This window comes from Centroberyx affinis, unplaced genomic scaffold (genome assembly GCF_046629955.1).
Source record: "Centroberyx affinis isolate AG114_WGS23_722 - 3 ecotype Tasmania unplaced genomic scaffold, CSIRO-AGI_Caff_v1 ptg000108l_1, whole genome shotgun sequence".
Lineage (NCBI taxonomy): Eukaryota > Metazoa > Chordata > Actinopteri > Beryciformes > Berycidae > Centroberyx > Centroberyx affinis.
The window spans coordinates 772,715-786,012 of record NW_027278810.1 but is presented as its reverse complement, the minus strand read 5'-3'; the positions used below and the strand labels follow the sequence as shown (position 1 = coordinate 786,012).

The following is a 13,298-nucleotide window of genomic DNA, read 5'->3' as shown; positions in this document are numbered from 1 at the left end:
AGATCTGACGAGTGAGGACAGTGAATAAGGACCTAGCTGGAGAGAGGAGCCGCGCAACTGTGACTGTTTTTCTTCATCTGTAAGCTGCTGTGCTCCAGTATCACGGCTGATGACTGTCTCTCAGGGGGCTGGACTGCAGGGCTGAGCGAAGGGAAGGGACGGGAAGGGAAGGGAAGGGAAGGCTGTGTTCGCTGAGGGGGCGCCCCGGCGTGTATGTTGGTCACTTACAGTTGCACTCACTCACAAGGACCATGTGGTTCTCGCCAAGGAGAAGTCGCCTCCCCTCGCAGAACTGGCACGGTGCCCACAGTTGCGGCAGTTTCAGCGTGTCCTTGTGGATATTAAGTTTCTGTTGGTGCTTTGTGGCCGTGAGAGGCCAGAACTACCACCCCACTGTGAACACGCAGTATGGGAAGCTCCGGGGGGTGAGGGTGCCCCTTCCCAGTGAGATCCTGGGCCCAGTGGACCAGTATCTGGGGGTTCCATATGCTGCCTCGCCGGTGGGAGAAAAGCGCTTCATGCCCCCTGAGCCTCCCTCCTCCTGGTCGGGGATCAAGAACGCCACTCACTTTGCCCCCGTCTGCCCCCAAAATATTCACAATGCTGTGCCGGAGATCATGATGCCAATATGGTTCACCTTCAACCTGGATATAGTTGCCACGTACATACAGGATCAAAATGAGGATTGTCTGTATCTAAACATCTATGTTCCGACCGAGGATGGTGAGTGTGTCGAGTGTACAGGACGGAGTGAAACCGCTCCTCTTTTTTCCTCTCCCTCTTCCTCCTTCTCTCTCTTTCTCTTCTTCTCTAAAAACTTTGTGTCACCTCTGTATTGTGTGCGGAGCATGACCTGTTGTCTGGCGCATGCTGTGTCTGTGTTCATCATCTCAACCTCCCATCTTGACTTGATCTTTCATGAAGTCTTTTCATCAACTCTCCCCTTCCATGCCACTGTTAGAGGTTCCTCTTTTGTGTTTACGCAAGGCAAAAAGTAACCCAAAAACACAAATGACTTTTCAATGAGATGAATGAGACTGAAAAAAACCTAATCAGACCAGGAACAGATTGGATCTACTGTAGTGATCTCGGTGCACCTTCCTTCCCTCACTGTCTTGACTGTTCTGGGGATATTAGCCATTAGTGATTAGTAGCCTGCCTCATAAGTGAATGATCTACCGTAGGGTTGGTGAAATATTCTATCTGGTACACGCGAGGCCTGTGGCATCAGCCTGACCTATGTAAGACCCCTTACTCTCCTTGCTTCATCCAGAGTCTGTCTTTGTACAAAGCAAAATGCAAGACAGTGCGTTTTGTACAAATCACTTTCGTGCAAAAGGCAAACATAGATTAGGCTGCATAATGATTAAATTTCTTTAAATCAATTTAAAGTTTTAGATTTTTAGATGTTGACTCTTCTGAGTGACTCCCATTATGTTGCCACTTGAAGGAGACCCACACAGGATAATGGGCTTGAAATGTTAAGTGCTTTGTAAAAGCATTTCATGATTATTAAACGGGTAATGTCAAATAACACTTTCAATTACCATATTATGTGAACCGCAAAACTTTGGAAATTTAGACTTTCTGCCGAGGCAATGTTCAGTTTCAAAACTGCTGTGTGGCTGTAATGGGTCTTATATAGAAGTGCATGTGAATATGGGCTTCCTGTGTCCCAGGATGCAGCAAATTCATTCCACCATTTTGGAATATTTCTGCAGCAACACCCCAATTACTTTCTCAACAGGTCCTCTGTTGTTCTTGTTGTTGATGACTCTGGCAGGGGGAGGGGGGAGGAGGGTGAAGAGGGAACAAGGGTCTGACTCAGTCTGAGCTGTTGCATGTCACATGCGATCTTTTCCAGAGCCTTCTGTTATTTTGTAGTTTTTTTATTCATTTTACAGTCAAAAGAATATCCAAGGAATGTGCCAGGAAACCCAACAAGAAAATGTGTAGAAAAGGAGGTATGTAAAAAAGCCAACACGGAACGAAAGAGAGAAATTGAAAGAGTGAAAGAGAGAGGAGAGTGATGGGTGCATCCTTCCAAAGCCACCAATATCACCACCTATCAACTCCCAAATCAGAGTGCTAATTGGAATGAACATGGGACTTGCGACTCAGATTAACCTTGACACGAGTGTGAGAGAGATGAGAGAGAGAGGTAGTGCTGTGTGTGCATGTGTGTGTGTGTGTGTGTGTGTGTGGCGACAGTGTGCATGCTATAGTGTGTTTACACTATGAGAGTGTGTGGTAAAGAGTGAAGATGATTCTCCTCCTATTTAGGTCCCTAAATAAATGATAGCACTTTGTCAAGCAATGGATAATGATGTCTAAGAATGACCTGTATTTTTTTTTTCACATTATTGTATCATGGCTGTATATGTGCAAAGTGTAAGAAGTTTTTGTTTACATGCAGTAGTAGATAAATGAATAAATCTTCAACTGTTGATTGAGGCAGAAGCAAAATTGCCACTTTAAAGTGCGAGAACATAAAATTGGAGTAGGTTTGCAAGGAACTTTGGTCATGTTTCAGACTGAGCAGACAGCACTTAAGACACCAGCTTATTGGAAGTATTCGTCAAACACGACACCTGAAAGCATTTGAGCCTCAGCTGTTGATTAAATATACACTAAAAAGTGGAGGGCCACCAATCTCTTAAATTTATCATTCAGAATTGTTTAAAGAGGAAGAGGTATTTTATTGGCATGACAGCTTCCATTTATCCATGTGGCAACTGCTTAAACACACCGCCATAGAGAAGCACAGTCCAATTTCATTAGCAACAGGTGAAATCTGACTAATAACAGAGGGCTAATTTTCTCAGCCTGCCTAAAGGCGATAGAAGACCTGACCAGTAGCCTTAAGACTGTGATCCTGAGCGTATCTCATTCCACAGTAAAGATTCAGTTTCAGCTGTGAGGCCTCTGCTGTCGATTTCCATGGAGGCAGGAGGCAGCTATTGGCCTCACTCTGTGAGCTCGTACATTCTGCTTTGGTAAACCAATTTTGTTAGAGACAGACTGGCCCTCCAGGCACTTCTGCTTCTGAATTAGTCCCAGTTGTGGAATATACACAGAAATATCTCTTTAATATTCCCCTTCCACTTGGAATTTTTCAATTATCTTCCCCATGTTTGGTAATGAGAAAATGGTTTATCATAAGCTTCATATGTTGGTTTTGTGACACATTATTCTGCTGAGAGGTGATTGTTGCATTGCTCCTCTGTTTCTATAAACATTAAGGTTGTAATTTTCAGTCTCGCTGGAAACTTTCTTTATTTCAATTGTCTATTTTTTAAACTGGCTCTAATAACCTTGCCTTATGTTGAATTAGCAGTGCAAATGAAGCATAATTTATCCTTCCTAGGCTATGTGGAGCACAGCCTCTGAAGCATACTTTGTTTTGGTTAAGCTTATCAAGCAACAAAGTTAAAGTCTTGTTTGACAATTTTAAAGTGAATTGAAGAATACTTACCAACAGTTTAACAGTTCATCGGTTCCCTCATTAAGGATTTAAATTGGTATCATTTAAAAAGTTTGATCTATTTCGTAGAACCGCTTGTACATACTAATGAAGTGATGTGTTTTCTATTAAGAATTTTTAAAAGCTTCTAATAGGGACCTGTATGATGGAGTAGAGTCATACACACTGGGCATATTCTGTGTTAATAACACCTCTATCGCCAGTTTTAAAAACTGTATCTCTGCAAACATGGTTCCTCTGGAGGAAAGAGTGATTAATTTTCAGAAAGAAGTATGGCATTTGACTCCTGATGAAATGGTTTTATGATTGTTGCCAAGCAACTGTAAGCAGTCGTGACAGGAGCCTCTTACCTCTTATGAAGCACCTTTGTCTCAATGGTGATGCCTATCAAGTGAGAAAAACACATCACCCATGAACCTTGTTAGATTCTACTGTAGTAGAGACGAAAAGGTAGTATATGGTGTTGTATAGGGTAGAGCATGTACAAATACATATCACAGTGTTCAATATCAATTAGAAAAGCTACAAAAATAATACAAAGAATTTGGTGCTAAAAGAATCATTTTTATTTTACAACTGACAAAGCCCATCCTATAGTTCCTGTGGCACTGAAATACTGTGTGGGCACTGTGCAGAGAATCCACATGCTGCATTTACATCAAAGATGTGGCTCATATTCCTCCATAAAATGAGAGGAAAGCCCTTAGACCATGGAGTGTAGTGGCCTGTCAAAAGATCAAAGACAGACTCATTCTCAAAGCAACGGTCAGAAGGCTCAAGACAAAGTCTGCTCTCCAGCCGAGGCAGATGTGCTGCATCCTTCAGTGTAGCTGGTCGTTATTCAGGGGAAGGGTGGCTGGGAGGTGCCAGAATGTTAGCAATCACAGTAACTATTCATTAGGGATGGGACAATATAGCGAAATTCAATATATCGCAATAGAAAAATGTGAAAACATGTATCGTGGGGCAGAAAAAATTATATTCTGCTGTAGTAATCACAAATGAGACGGCTTGCCCATCACAATTTCACAAACTCTCCATCCAAATCATATTATTTGTGCTTTGTAATGAGATTTTGAAATTGTTGTTTACATTCTAGCAAGCCAATGTCATTGCTAGAAAGATTTGTGTCTCAGAAAAAAACATAATTCTGCACAGTCATACTTTGTTGTCATTGAACTTTAATTTAATACATCATATCGTGGTCGTATCGAATCGTGAACCCCATATCGCATATCGAATCGTATTGTGAGATAAGCATATCGTCCCATCCCTACTATTCATGAAGCGTTTCTCATGTATATCTGTGCTTTGACAGCGCAGCATCACAGCGGCTTGTTCGAAAAACATCAGCTATACTTCAGCAGGATGATCTGATGTTTGCAATGACCAGAATGTCATTGAGAGAACAACAGCTGACCTTCCTTTTGCTATTCTCGCACAGCGCCGCAATGTCCAAGCAGGTAGTGGCCGAGGTCATGTGGAGGTGGCCTAATGTGCAGGATCAGCACCGTAGCCCACCGCTCGCTGTGAAGTTGCCTTATTGTGCACACACACCGCACACAGCAGTGACAGAGCCTGAGACACTGAAGCCTCGGTTATATCACTCGGTCATTTTCTCTGCTCCGAGTTGGAGTGAATGGAGTGAGGAGAGAGGTAATGATGTGCGGGGACACAGCTAAGCACTATTCAGCCTCCCAGTGCTAGATTGGCTCGAGTTGGGTCAATTTTGTGAGGACAAACCCTGATGAGGTCAGTCCTTATCTTTAAAATAAAAGTTTACATTGTTAAATTGATTGACAAACTTTAAAAGACATCTGTAAAATCTGAGATCCCTTTGATGAGGCCTTTATTGTGGCGGGGTTCTGGTGATAAGATGCACTCACTGTGCTGCCTGTTTATATAATATTCACATTATCTTCTTCTGGGTTTTACGATATGTCCCTTTCTCTGCTTGTAAGGAGCTTGTAAAACGTGTCCTTCACAGCAGTCTGCTCTCTGGATAACACAGAGAGACACAGTGAGATCAACTTTTCTGACCTCTACATTTAACCCCCATCATGAGTCTATTTGAGATAAGTGCAGCAGCATCTATTGTACGTTTTGGCTTGATTTGGACCACTCAACTATCATTCCTATGCAGTCCTCACAGGCAGCATGCTGCCATGTGTTAAGCAGCCCAGTGCCAGTAATGAACAGCCAGATCAGTTGCCAAACCTGTAGATTAACTACCCCAGCAGAAACATTGGACATTTTTTCCTCTTACCCGGAGGCTGACCTCCAGTTGCTAGAGAGCTATGAAAACTGCAAAAGAGGCCCAATCCTGGTTAGAATGTGTCTGGGCCATGGCAGACAGTAACACACCATGGTAATCCCGTTGGTTGGCCGACTCAACCCTGCCTCAGGGAAGGAGGGGCTACTCCCTGAGTGCTGCCGAGGAAAGCTGGATGCCAAGGGAAGAGGGCAAAAACTTTCCAAGAAGACAAGAACAAATATTACCCTGAGTGATTTCAAAATAGAGCAGATGCCCCCCCCTCCCCTCCCACCTTTGTTTGACAGAGACATGCTTCTATCAAATGCATGTGGGGACAGATGATGACCCCGGCGCGTGAAGGCTGCAGCCAGCCAGCGGCGGATCCATTCACGCCGACTTGAGATGCAAGACGCGACCTAAGCAGGAAGTTCCTATTCACAGGCCTCCTGCTGCGGTGCTGTCCAGCTCTCACAGTCAACCCAAGCCTCAATATCTCTGTTCTCTTCTTTGTTTTTCCCAAACCGAGAGGGAACAGAGGACGCGTTAGTACCAAACAGCCTGTTAAGTCCTATAAAAGGGGAAAAAGCCAGCTTGAAACCACATATTTGGTGGCTTCGCGTTTTGTGTAACAGGATCCAAACAGCATTTTGGGGACCAGCAATAAAGTGCCTTCTGGTCTAGTCACAAAGCCAGCTTGGTGTGTGAAAGGACCTAGCCAACGACAACAGAGTCACTGTCATTGCACTGCGGTGTCTATTCAAATTCTATAGCTTGTTTGTGATTAAACATTTTAATACTCCAAATGATTCACCTGCTTTAAGTGTTAAAGGCTATACGCTGGCATTTTTGCAGCTTTCAAAGACCAGTGTGAATGGGTCTGAAATCAACAATGCTGCATTTTCAAATACAGTACAGCACTTCTTATTTAACTGGCTTTTCCATGTGAAAGAGGCTTAAGAAGCTTAACGCCTGGCGGGTCCTGATTGTGTTTTTAAGATATTAGTCAGTGCACAGTCTGTTTTCACTTAATATGAGGAATAAATGGTTCATTGGGGTTCAAGAGAGGTTGGCGTCAGTGACCCCAGTGTGTTAGGTTGCCTCCATACCCAGAAGCTTGCGGTCTCTGTTTAGTCTGTCTCTTTCCATTATCGGGCTTTAGACAGGCAGATAGACAACTTGGCTGCCTTTTATTTGGTTTTTATTTTGGGAGCAGCTGAAGCGCAGTGTGAGTTTTGGCTGTCCTTTACTGCAGGATTACAGCCTCCTTAACCTTTTAGCTGCATTCTCCATCATTCTCTCTTATGTGTCCCTCCCAAGCTGTTCCTTAACCTCTACACTGGGAGACAGATTGAGAGAGATAGAGATAGACAGAGAGAGAGAAAGAGAGAGAGACGGAGAGAGTAGACAGGAGGAAAGACAGGAGGAGAGACAGAAACAGGCACTCTGAAAGAGAAAAATGGCCACCTGAGGATTAGAGACTGAATATAACCGCTCTAAATTGTCAAGGCTGCAACATTTCACATTTCACTAAGTCCCTTTCCACATTGTGACCTTTCTGATATTTAACTCCAAGGCCCATCTATTGTCAGCGAACCTTTTTCCAGCAAAGGAAAGGCAGTTAACATTCAGCCCTTCCACAATGTATTGAGTGAATTGTGGATTCAGTCAGGAAGTCTCTGGAGTCTCAGAGCTCTGTGTGTGTTTGTGTGTGTGCGCGCGTGTGTGCGTGCGTGTGCATACTTAGGTATCTCCATGTGGAACTCCAAGACTAGCTACTAGAGCGTCTTTGTCTGCATTTCCATCCTGTTGAAATGTTAATTTTCAATACCCTTTATGTAACAAGTAAGCCCATCAAATGTGGCTTCTTTCAACCTGATTTGATAAATGAGGCAGGTTTCTATTTTGCTTGTCAGGAAACATGAATAATAGCTGTTATGCTAGATGCAGCCCATTTTGAAGCAATGTAAGTTATCGCTCTTGGAGTCAGGCTGTGTGAGGAATTTTAGAATTCATTGTCGACTTTTTTTTTTTTTTTTTGGTCACACTCTATAACTGCTACATCACTTAAACATTTCAAGGTCACATATAGGCTCGCATGCTGAGTCACTGCAGATGCCGCATGTTTGCGATTCCTATTATAGATCCGGCATTTGACACAGACACACAGACAACAAGATTCAAAGTGACAGAGCGTCCCTGTCGACACCTGCCATCCAATCTATGCCTGTCTGAAGAACTATCACTCAATACAGTATGAAGCTGTTCACCCAAACTTGGTTTCATTGTTTTAGCATGTCAACAGCGCAGTGAATGCTAGAATCACCACTCATGATTATAAGCCTTATTAACTTAAAAGGTTCAAGACGTTTTTTTTTGTTTTTTTGCAGGTTTATTATTCTCCATCTCCCACATTTTGTACTTTCCCATGAGATGGCAGATAATAGCTTTATCATCTTCCATCTCATGGGAAATTACACATTTCAAATGTCATGTCTCTAGACATGAAATTTGGTAAAATGAAACTTACCACACAAGAAATATGACTGTAATTGGCCAGATGGTGGCGCTATATTTTTTTCAGCTTTAAAATATAGCACTTTCTGATTTACATGAAACTTGGTTCTACATACAGTATGCAACTGGAGTTGCTCTTCAGCTTTGCCAATTGGACCAACAATGTCCGCATGATGGTTTTTCCACCATTTTGAATTATACATTGTTGTCATAATATGAAGTTTGTGATGGCACACCATATATTGGCCTCCAACTCAAGGGGTTTTCAAAGTATCATTATGAAGCTTGATGAACTCTTAAGCATCTCTATTGGAAACATGCACACCGAATGTATTAAAATCTGTCAAAACGTTTTGGTTTTTTTTACAGAAAGAAAGTTAGTGCTTTAGAACACTCTTGTTTCAGATGTAGGAATGACATGGCCATCAAACTCTAACCAAATTAGAAAATTACTCTTTAAAGGACATTTGAGGTTTTGCTCATTTTCTCATTTATTACATTTTCCATCCCTTTAAGGTTAACACTTGCACCAGCTATAGTCCGTAAAATAAAACAGAAAATAAAGCTTGATTTTACATCATTACGGCTTAAAATTGGCACCCTATTCTTTACTGAGAGTACCTCATAATATTTAGACATTGTTTATTTCAAATAATTACTTTGAAAAACACTAATATGAGAGAAAAATGGCAAATATCTCATAACATGATACAAGCACTGGAAAAACGATCTGCAGTGATTCACTGTAAAACAGTAAGGGAATACAGCAAATGAGCAAATCGCACTGAAGTGTCCTTTCAGTGGCAGGCCAATGGGCCCCCTGTACACCAGGTTTTAACATGTGCCTTGTGTCCAAACTGCATCCCAATATGACTTAGCTGCATTTTATTTTACGCCTGGCATCAGGTATGTATCTCAGGTATCCACACAGAATTTTAGTGCTCTTTCACTTGCGATGTAAATTGGCATCAGAAGCACGACAGCTTTCCCTTGCTGTTACTGCAAAATGATCAGTCTGAGAACCAGAATCATTTTAATCACCAAGCACAATAAATGTACAAAGGTTTGTCACGGTGGCATAGTTGCAGAGACGTGTTGACAACTGAGTTTCACAGTGCATACTGGCACAAGGACAACAAAACATCACATATAATGCGAGCATGACAGTATAAGACGTGCTATAGACCGTAACTAGACACATCACTCAATATACATTCCTCATGCCATCTCGTGCTTTATGCAAATCTCACAGCCACTTGGGAGGTTGCAATCCTGCACGTGCTTTTGCTTTTAATTCAAAACAGGTCCTGCCAACTGTTCTCTGCATTCAAATTCTTCTATTAGTAAACCAGCCAGTAAACACATTTTTACATTCTTGTCATTCCTCTGTATTTCAGAAACATTTTATTGCAAAGATAAGAGCAAATACAAAAAGCAGGCATTACACCTGAGTGTACAACAACAGAAAGTACATTTGTGAACATTTATGTATAGTTGTATCAGGATTAGAAATGCATTTGGATTTATATGTGGTCCTACTGTGGCCACAGTGTGTATATGATCACCTTTTGTTTGGGGGATCAGATTGCCATCTGTCTTAAATGTATCTTTAATGCATATGCAGCTGGGTATTCATGTGGAGAGGATTTACCTTAATGCCCAAGGCACAAATTGATGCTAGGTGCAAAGGTGGTGATATTGACCATAGAAAATAGAGGCTCACTGGATTGACCATGGAAGTCCCAGTTGAAGCATGCAAATACCTTGGTCAGAAAGTCCTTTAAGAATCCAGTCGGCTCTAAAGTGCAATCAAAAGCAAACAGAATCATATTTTGGAGGTGATTATTTGGAACTTGTCATTTCAGCAAGCTAATTGAGTTACATTCCAAAAGGATTGGATTGAGATGATTTTCCTTTTGAATTTGCAAAGGACTTTCTGACTGGATAATGCCAGTTATGTATGACTCTGCTCCCAGACATGTTATGGTATCAGTGGAATTCTGTTTAATATTGAACTTTTTATGTGAGTTGTGTCTTGATTCCTGTCCAGTCTAGCCTACAGTCTTTTCTGGGGAAAGGTGTTTTTCTTTCTTTTTTTTTTTCTTTTTTTTTTAGTAATTTTGAAATTCTGTTCATATTTTTTTTCTTATTGTATGTGCTTTGTGTGTTGATTAGAAATGTCCTTGAATCATTTTGTAATGGGATTGATATATTCAAACTAATTATTCACCTGGTCCTAAATAATGTTGTGGCTTTGTACTGAATTGCTTCTTCTTTCCCCATCTCTGTCTTGCCAAACATGCTATTTTGAATTTCCCTGTGCCTCTCTGTGTCTCTCCCTGCTTCAATATTAGGGACCCATGCAAAAAAACAGGGCGAGGATTTATCGGAAAACGACGGTGATGAAGACGAAGGTATTTTCCATGGTGAACAAAGATGGTGCATGATTTCTTTTACTATTTTCAGATCATTTATTTTTATTTTTTCTTTTGTTTTGTTTTGTTTTGTTTTGTTTTACTTTTTTACGCTTCTAATTGCAAATGCAATCATCATGCACCCCCTGTCACATTATAATCTGTAGAAACAATGATCAAATGTTGGCGCGTGTGTGTGAGTGAGTGTGAGGTCTATGTATTAGACTATGTTCCTACGCATCTGATTTCAGCTGATGAGTAGGGTGTTTGGCTTCAGATTCAGATGGGATCCAGTAGCTATCTAGATAACAGCCCGGGGGTTGGGCCATTTTAATATCTCACATAGTGACTGGAGAAACTGTTATTACAAGGGCAGGGGAAGCGAGAGCCCCCTGTTAAGGTGTGGCCGGCAGTTGTATTTGTGGTGATAATGGCAGAGGGAATGTGAAGCGGCGGTGTAATATCAGACTTTTCACCAGGTCTGCCAGCAGATTTAGATGAGGAGCGTTGGTTCAGGAGTGCTGCTGGAGAGGATTAGAGGAGAGAGGGGTAGAAAATGGGAAGTTGCTGCTCAGCAATCGCATTGTTCACTTTCCATATTTATCTTGGGATATTCCTGGCTCAGGGTGGATCTCTGCCGAGATTAGAATGAGAGACGATTCTCGTGCTGCTACAGAAACGGCTTAAATCCCCGAATCTAAATCAAACCCTTGATATCGCCCCGCCCTTGTCTTCCCTTGCCACTGTAGGGCAGGTGATACAAGCAGCATGTTAGGTATCAAGGTAAAGCCCTTGACTTATACTCCATGTGTATGTCAAGGATGGATTGGATTTCTGTGTGTTGTGTGTACAGTTTGTGGACAAGGTGTATGTGTCTGTCTGGAATGAGACTGTTAGTGTTTAGGCTTTCAAAACGTGTTGTAGGCATATGGATCCTGTATTTGGCAAGAAAATTGAGGCATTGCCCCTCAGTGTGTCCTGGACCAGGTAATTCTACCATTTTCCCCAGGGACCCACTTTCCTGTAGGTTCACTCATTTGATTTGAATGTTTTTCTAAGGAACAGGCGCAACAGAGGCCAGTTTTGCTGCGGGTCCTGCTTTGGGTTTTGAGTCCAACTGAGCCAGTCTGACCAGGGGTCTTTCCAGATGTTTAAGGGCCTGTAGTGTGGCCCCAGCCTCTATGCCAGTGGGCTCCTCTCTCACATAGAGGCCTCATGCTGGCCTTGATCACAGAACAGGAAGCGTTGCCATGGCACCGCTTTGACACACAGGTGTTGCCTCATTCAACCCAGGGTGAGCTGTTGCAACTGAAGCCAAATTGCCTTCAGTCTATGCCTTGACTGTGTGTGTGTGTGTGTGTGTGGGTGTGTGTGTGTGTGTGTGTGTGTGTGTGTGTGTGTGTGTGTGTGTGTGTGTGTATGTGTGTATACGTGTGTGCATGTGTGTTTTTTCTCCTTCAAGCAAGCCCACATGTGCCAGTGTCCGTGTATGTAGCCCTAAGTCCGTTCAAAATCGCTGACAAGTGCCGATCCCTTTGTCTGGCAAGTCTTTGCGTGCATACACAGTGGCTTGGTCTCTGAGCTGTTGTGCAAGACTAGCCTCAGTGAAAATGTGACAAGTCTATTCTTTACCGAGCGAAACTAATGCTATTTACTGAGCATCACCGTAGAAGCACAATACGGTCCCAGCCGAATCTCCGCCACAGCACTGTAGCTAATGCATGTGTGACAGAGTTGGCCATCAATCCCTAAACATGATCCAGAGGATTTCAATTGTTCTGGTGAATATGTCTTTATTGAAGTGTCATGGCCTGGCAAATGAAACCAGGGTCCAGGGACCCCTCCCTGAGCAGTGCTACCTCCACGGTTAAAAAAAAAAGAAGAAAAGACTACATGCTGAAGGATGATTTGAGTGTTTAAGTACAGAGACAGAGCAATCCACAAAGTCCTAGTAAGCTGTTTCACATACTACAGCCAGTACAATACCAACTTGGCTGTAGTATTAATACAGGTATTAGCAAGATCCTTTTCTACAGTAAATGTATTATATGAATTACGAAAGAAAATCAAACATTTGTATTTAAGGTAAAGGACAAACAGAATCAGATCATATGCAGATCCACCGCTCTCTCACTCTTTAGCCGATGCACCTCATATTCTGCTTCAGTCCAGAGAGTCGCTATCTTGTCTGGTTTCTCTGTCTAACCCCCTCCATCTCTCAGTCTGTTCATCCCAGCATTACCATGCTGTCTCAGTTGGCAGTCTGTCTATCCTGGGCTAATTCCCTCCCAGCTCCACCATATTTGAGCTGCCCTCCTCCCTGTTATAACCCTCCAGACGTGTTCTCAAATTCAAATAAGCTTTATTGGCACGATCAGAGATTTCTTACATCACCAAAGCATTGAAATTGAAATCATTTTACAATAGAATCTATCAGTTTACAATAGAGCAACCAATAAAAACTTTTAATTAGGCCTGGGAAGTAAGCAAAATAAAATGTGCTCTAGTGAGGAATATAATGACCTCTTTTATATAGGAATATATAGGAGCTTCAGTCTGCTGGCTGTCCCTAGGGCTCTGTCTCAGTCTTTCAGTCTCTTTGTCTCTGCCTGTGTCTTTCTATCTGTCTTTC

The 13,298-nt window shown here is 42.3% G+C and overlaps 1 protein-coding gene across 1 annotated transcript in view; it reads left to right on the top strand.

Moving 5' to 3' along the window:
• Positions 1-329: 329 nt before the first annotated feature.
• nlgn3a (neuroligin 3a) overlaps positions 330-13,298 on the top strand; it is an 85,924-nt gene continuing 72,955 nt past the window's right edge. The window contains 3 exon segments of the mRNA XM_071524814.1: positions 330-723; positions 1,905-1,964; positions 10,607-10,666. Coding sequence (XP_071380915.1) covers positions 519-723; positions 1,905-1,964; positions 10,607-10,666 — 325 coding nt within the window. The 5' untranslated portion in view covers positions 330-518.